The sequence below is a fragment of the Dermacentor silvarum genome, chromosome 2 (assembly GCF_013339745.2).
Source record: "Dermacentor silvarum isolate Dsil-2018 chromosome 2, BIME_Dsil_1.4, whole genome shotgun sequence".
Lineage (NCBI taxonomy): Eukaryota > Metazoa > Arthropoda > Arachnida > Ixodida > Ixodidae > Dermacentor > Dermacentor silvarum.
This window is the reverse complement of record NC_051155.1, coordinates 225,705,259-225,712,752: the sequence shown is the minus strand read 5'-3', so window position 1 is coordinate 225,712,752 and position 7,494 is coordinate 225,705,259. Positions and strand designations below refer to the sequence as shown.

The 7,494-nt window shown below is 46.7% G+C and overlaps 1 protein-coding gene across 1 annotated transcript; it reads right to left on the bottom strand.

Moving 5' to 3' along the window:
- Window positions 1-541: 541 nt before the first annotated feature.
- On the bottom strand, window positions 542-7,236 carry LOC119441238 (uncharacterized). Its single transcript, XM_037705881.2, has 3 exons — window positions 6,891-7,236; window positions 3,951-4,285; window positions 542-1,708 (listed from the first exon to the last, which is right to left on the bottom strand). Exons 1-3 carry the CDS (start codon window positions 7,027-7,029, stop codon window positions 1,364-1,366), a joined length of 819 nt encoding a protein of 272 aa, XP_037561809.1. The 5' UTR covers window positions 7,030-7,236; the 3' UTR covers window positions 542-1,363.
- Window positions 7,237-7,494: the final 258 nt, after the last annotated feature.

Sequence of the window (7,494 nt, the reverse complement as noted above, 5' to 3'; positions counted from 1 at the left end):
CGCCATGTACATCCACTGTAAACACAGAGGCAACTGAGGCAAGCAATGGACGCGTCACCACGTGATCAAACATGACAGCGCCCACGGGATCGCCGCGAAAGGGGTCAAAACATACAACGACATACTGACACTGACGAAAAACACCCAACCGTCGACATTCCCACTCGTGTTACTGAAACATTTCGCACGCGTTGTTCAAACTTGCTGCGCAGTTTCAATCAGAGGAGTTTCTAGATGTATGCGACACATTTTAAATATCATTACTTTCATCAATGCTTTTGCTGTTCGCGCACTGTCTGAGCGTACTACATCACTGTGCACGCACAGCGCCTAAAGGGTTAAGTCACGCATTTGGCAGTGTTTTCTTCACCGTTTAGCCACGGCCGCAGCGGCCGTGGTTTAGCGAACGTCATATGCAGCCCATGTGTACTATATATATATACCTCCACAGATGTGCCGGTGGACGGCTCCGTCCTCTACGAAATTACGCAGAGAAACAATAAACGACACCTAAATATCCTCAGTGCAGTAAATATAAACCTTCAAACGCATAATTTCTTTATTAAAGTGAATCTTTCTATGACTTCTTTCCCGGTACGTGTTCGACGCGTCTACTCGCTCGGCTTCTTGCCGAATAAGGCCGGTGCTGGAGATAGTCCAATAGCAAGCTGGGCTGATACAGCAGATGGCATGATGAAAAGTGGATCTATCCCAGAGGCATTGTAATCCGCGGTCACGTGGTGGAAGTCTCCGCGTCTTGCTTATATTTGCAGGGCAGGCACTCAGTAATCGCTATGTTGTAAAACGCGTTGAACACCTTTGTAGCAGTTAAATGCTACACAAAAGCTTCGTCTCAGACAGATTCTAAATCTATACGTTGAATCTGAATTTCTTTTTTCATTTTTTTTTTTTACATTTCTGCTAAAGTTCTTACAACTTGTTCCTGCCTTTTGGGGAAGTGCAATTTGTACATCAGCGTGTTTCTTGTGTCTTTTTTCTTATTGTTGTTTTCTTTCCCCTCGAAGGCCCAGGCTTCAGATGTCTGAGAGCCCCCAATTGGTCATAGGTTCTAAGTGAATTAGGCCTCGGAAAGCGCAAAAGGCCTCGCGCGCTCAGACGAACGCGAGTCAAAATTCGAGGGTAATTAACACGTAACTTTGTCGAGCCAGTGCGAAACGACAAAGAAATTAAGCATGTGGACAGCAGATTATGAACAGTGAGTTTTACTTTTTGCTGTATATAACAACCCGTAGTTAGCGCCGTGAACGTGTCATTCAATGCGGTAAATTGCAATGCTCCACCTCGGCCCTAAGAACAGCACGAGCTCGTGTTCAAAAGGTCCAGTCGTGCTTAGGGAATATGATTAGGAACAAGGAGGTTTAAAACAGTCCTTGATTAGGAAGGAAGCAGCTCGATGGTGCGGCAGGCACGCGCTGAGGAACAAGTTCGGCTGGAAAAAGCGAGCGGTTATATATGCGGGGCACGAACTATCGGACGCTATCGTCGAGGCTTGCCTCGCGAGCAAAGGCTCGATGCGGTGACGCGGACAGCCGAACAGCGTGGCGCAGTCGACGCGGCTGAGCCCCGCCAGTATGGCCTGCACGAAGGGGCCGCCCCTGTGGTCGCCCCTGGCCGCTGATTTGAGAAGCGTCGCCACCACCGGGAACCTGGCGCGTGTCATCCGGGTCACCTCGCACAGCAGCTGCACCTGCACAGATAGGACGTGTCACTGGCCCGCCCGGTCAAATGTTCGATAACTCGGGCGATCGCCGTTTCATCAAAACAACATGAAAAAATCGGGGTAGCTTGCACTAGTGGCGCAAGGCTAAAGACAGAGCGGAACTGATCGGTTCCTAGCTGGCCATGGCTATACGAAGTGTATAAGTATTTCATTGTGGTCCGTGGCATCGGGGAACGCCTCGCGAAGCACTTGCAGTCTGAGCACATGTAGGGAAAGTGGGGCGCAAGCTATTCACAGTGTGCGGGCGGCACGCAGAAGACGAAACAACTGGATGACGTCACGGTGCATGCGCAGTAGCGTGCAGCTGGTGGGAGCTCGGCCGAGCCGGAAGGAGCGTGTTGGGCGCGCCGCGCGCATGCGCTCCTTCTCTCCTTAACGTCCCTTGTCAAGGCAACATGTGCACGGCACGAAGAGGAGGCGAGGAACACGCCGCTCCGCGAGGTGGTTGCTAGGCAACACATTGACGTCATAGCTGGGCGAGGTTTTGCGACAGCAGGCTCCACTTTTTACGGTTAGCTAAAACAGCTTCGCTGTTAAAAAAAAGGAAAAGTGTGACTATTGTAACATATTTTCTGTTCTCTCCCGTTTTCTGTGAGCTTGAATTCCTGTGATTTCACCAAAATATTCTGTGTTGTTTTCCCGTAATCTTATAGGAAATTTTGTATATTTTATTCCATGAAAGGAGTACCATTTTACTCTCCTGATGACTGCAGCTTACATGTTCACTCTACCCGCCGTGGTGGCTCAGTGGCTATGGTGTTGGGCTGCTGAGCACGAGGTCGCGGGATCGAATCCCGGCCACGGCGGCCGCATTTCGATGGGGGGCGAAATGCGAAAACACCCGTGTACTTAGATTTAGGTGCACGTTAAAGAACCCCAGGTGGTCTAAATTTCCGGAGTCCCCCACTACGGCGTGCCTCATAATCAGAACTGGTTTTGGCACGTAAAACCCCATAATTTAATTTAATGTTCACTCTAAAAAAAGTTTACACCCTTTGGGTTGTGTCTTGTCCCCAAACAATATTTGTCATCTGCCTTGCTTGCATTTCCCTTCTTGAAAACTCGGCGCTCGCTACTTTACTGTCGAGAATGCAATGTCACGTTGATAAAGCGCGTGCCGTTCGTGACTAGGAAGCACCGGGCTCGCAGCGTTAAAGAAAGGAAGTGCGGACAAGACAGATGACGATTATTGTTTGGGAACAAGAAACCACCCAAAGGGTGTAAACCTTTTTAGAGTGTAGTACGAAAGAGTCAAATGATGAAGAAGGGTAAAAAGGACACGGACCACAGAAATAATACAAGAAAAGACGTTTCGGCTCCCCTGACGGGAGCCTTGATCACAATGAAATCAAGGACGTGCGATACAATGTTTATATGGTTTTAAAATATGACGTAAGCAGCGCGTGTAGATAGGGGGGGGGGGGGGGGGTTCCGTCATTCCGGTTGAGGGTGTTAGGTATCTGTCATTTGGATTAGGAGGAATTCTAAGTATAATGTCTTGAAGTCAAATTTCTTTCTTTTTCTAATATCTTGGCGTTATCCCAATCAATCCTGTGGCATAAGTCACCTGCATGTTCTACCAAGGCGTTTATATACATCATACATGTACAGATAATCAGGCACTAAAACACCGGGCACTACGCGACGCATACAAATAACCACTCTACTAGTTTATATATAAAGTCATGCTCTTAGCGTGAATCGCCCCTGATTGCAGCTGTATCTTATTCAGACACTAAGACCAATTGGTTCGCGTATATACGAGGTCTATCTGCCTATACTTATCTTGCGTGACTAACGAAGTTGCACACAAATTTTAACTGAGGCTAGTAAAGAGACGAAGAAATCTCGTTTCGCTCACAGTGTTGATTACAAATTTTTCGTTTTACCGTATATGGGGACCAGTTCTGTTAATTTTTCCCCCCTTTTTTTTTTTGCGTTTCGCCCCCTTAGACATGTGACCGCTGCGCCCGGGAATAGAAACCGCGACTCCCTGCTCAACAGCAGAACGCCATGGCATAGAATACCCCCTCACCAGAGCCACTGAGCAGCTTGTGCGCATGGCAGTTTGGGCGAGAACGCGGTTAAAGATAACCAGCCATAATCAGCTGCAATATGTCGCGCAATTCCGCCACATTTTTGCGGCGCTTTTCACAGGTGAGTTTATCATTGCAACAACTACAGTGCAATGAGCGACAGCACAGCAGACCTGGCAATTGGTGTCGGTGACGTTCATCGGAGTCAAGTCTCCCCTGGCCGTGAATACTGGCGTGACTGCTACCGCCGTGGTTGCCGACTCGTAGAGGGAGAATAGCGCCGACACCGCCACCAACACGGAATACCAGCCCGGGAAGAGTGTCATACTGGTCGCTAGAACCGCCAGGAACACCAGGGACTCGAGCACTAGCCGGCCGGCCACGGAGCGCTGCGACGCTGAGACCGCGGTCGGTGCTGGCACCAAGTCGCGGACCAGAGATCGGACACGGGAGACGACGTCCGCTTCGTGGACGAGTGCCACTTGCCCACTTCCCTGCTCCTCCGGTCCTGCACGAAGACACGAACGCAATGCACGATATGACAATTAATTTCGTTTTTCCCGCGCACGTGTGTCATTTCGCACGCCTGTGTGCTTTCTTGTACGGGCGTTGAATTTAGAGCTGTAGCAAAAATGCACAGGGTCTCTTATGTTATCCCTAAAGCGACTTGTGGTGAACGCCCAAGTGCCGATGCATTAATTAAAGACGGACACATCCCCCTTAATTCGCTTAGTCATCCCTCTTAAATCACTTACTCATTCTCTTAAATCGCTCACTCATCCCTCTTAAATCGCTTAGTCATCCCTCTTAAATCGCTTACTCATCATCTTAAGTCGCTTACCCATCCTCTTAAATCGCTTACTCATCCTCTTAAATCGCTTACTCATCCTCTTAAATCGCTTACCCATCCTCTTAAATCGCTTAGTCATCCTCCTTAATTCGCTTACATATCTCAACTCGCTGAGTCATCCTCTTAATTCGCGGAGTCATCTTAATTCGATTAGTCTAATTAGCTTACTCATCAAATTAATTCGCTTAGTCACCCTCTTAATTCGCTTAGTCATCCTCTTAAATCGCTTAGACATCAATCTTAATTATATGGCCTTTAACTCGCCCGATGCATGGCTGGAATAACTTTATTGGAAGGTCCTGCCGGTTACGGGGCGTAAGGCCCCATAGAGCGGGCTACTCCCACGTTGGGACCGGGAGTTTTAACTCCCTGGCCGCATCGTGGGCTCGCTCGCCCGAGTCACCAACTTAATTGGCTTAGTATGAGCCATTAGTAGGTACGAGCCTTTGATGACGATAGTTTTTGTGCAGAAGGGAAGCTTTCTTTGCGACCTCTCCGCCGGGGGAGGAGGGTTGCCTGACGGCCGGAGGCTGCTGTCTTGCCGAATAACATTTATTTATTTATTTATTTATTTATTTATTTATTTATTTATTTATTTATTTATTTATTTATTTATTTATTTATTTATTTATTTATTTATTTATTTATTTATTTATTTATTTATTGCGTGCCCGATCGAACCTCGGTCCTCCAGCCCAGCAGCCTGAAGTTCAATGGATTAAAACAATAACTAAGCTACAATCCCACGTATACTTTTATCGTGCTAACGTACACCCTCCCTCAAAAGTTTTCGGAACTCGAGCTGCGAGTGAAATCTAAATTTCATCGCAGCCTAGGCACAGGTCCTTCAACCGAAAGGTAGAGTTGATACTTCTACGCACAATCATCACATTCCTGACATTCTGTGGCTGACACTCTGTGGTGAAGTCGCGAGAAAATTTAACTTATTCTCATTTTCCGTGTTCCGAAATATTCTGAGGGCGGCTGTACGTTGTGTATATACGCAATGTGACACACGCTAGCTTCCTTTACGCCTAACCCGCAGGATAAAATGGGGCACGTTTTTCGCATTTCACGCGCACTTTCACGCATTCACAACAGCACACACCTTCGCACACCCATGTACGTACGTGCCCGCGCTTGCCTGCCTTTACGTGCAGGGTACAGCTTTTTTAACTGATCGCGGAAAGCGACGAGTGAGCGATACGGCCGCGAGTAGCCAGCCAGCAGCCGTCCTTGTCTATAGCGCTTTCGGTATCTCAAACAGCGTCGACAAGAACTGGCGCCCTGGAGACTGGAAGCGATATGGCTGTGGCAGTCAACGGCGAAATTTATCGCTTGCAAATGCTTTCTTCAAGTTGGAGGTAGAAACGGGGTGAGAGATGATTAAAATGTCGTCATTTTATAACAAGGAATTCGCTCTTTGAGTCACTCGCCAACTGCACGTCTTTCACAATCCATATAAGGTGTCCCAGCTAACTTTAGCCAAGCTGTTCTACAAGAAAGAAAGAAAATAAAAAGTAGAAAAAAAATTAGAAACACGGTGCAAGATACGATATTAAGACCTACGGTGTTCGTTCGTTAGACGTCTACGACCGAGCGCCGTTAAGTCTTATAATTGTATCCTACACCGTGCATTCTTAATCCTCTTTTTTTTTTTTTTTTTTTTCGTTTAACAGCTTCATGAAAAAAAATTATTCTGGTGTTTTACGTGTCAAAAACACGATTTGATTATGATGCACGCCGTAGTGGGGGGCTCCATACTAATTTAGATCACCCGGATTTATTTCTGACGTGCATCCAATACGCAGTACACGAACCTTTCTGCATTCCGCCTCCATCGGGATGCGGCCGCATCCCGATGACATTCACAGGATAATTTAACCAACTGCGTATGTAGCTTCGGTTGTATGCTCCATTCGAGCTCAATTACCATACCTTTAGAAAAGTGTGTGCACGTAGACGTGTATAAATGCGACGTCTTCGTGACGTCTCACACGTTGACTGATGTCGCCTAATTGTGAACGAGCTAGACTATCAGTATCGTGAGAAATAAAACAGGCTCGGAATGCACACGGCTGGCATATTTCAGTGAATCGTGAAATAAATTGGGCTGTATAACTGCGTAATTTATAGAGTCATCTGCACAAGATCAAGTTGTAACCCGAAGTAAATAACAGGTCCTTGATTCATCCCCCCGCCCCCCTACTCTAGCCTTTATTATTTTTTTTTTGTACATAATAAACAGCACTGAAACACTTACCTTTTCCGTCATTCGTTGCTGCGTATAAGGGACAAATGAAGCTGCACAACAACAGGAGTGTAAGGCACAAGCTTCGCCCACGCATACCGTATGGCACCGAAGGCACTGCCGGGTTATGAAAGATGCGTGAACGATCCATCCAGCTACCGAGCTGTCTTTCTTGCTTTACGATCAGAGCCAGCACTGTGAAAAATGCCAAGAAAAATGCCCCATGCTTCTGATAGCTCGTTCAAATCTATCGCGATCGCTTTGAAGCTGGAAGTCACACGTTTTATCTCCGTGCGGTCAGAGATATGTTTAAAAAAGCGCGCGGACATGTTCCTTTGACGCTTCCCGAAAGCTAATCCAATCACAAGGTTATGCCAAAAACACAGGATGCTTATAATTTTAAGTAACGCTGAATCGACATTTATTAATTGGGCACGTTACCGCAAATAAGTGCGTAAAAGTCAGGTTTCAAATGGATTAAAGCAAGCTGAAAGCGAAACATAAACGTTCGGTAGCACTTCGGTAGTTTCGGTAGTATGTTCGCTATAAAGAAGGTTAAATCGTATTTTAAATCTTATATTAAAAGCACAATTATTAAATACAAATTTATAAATGG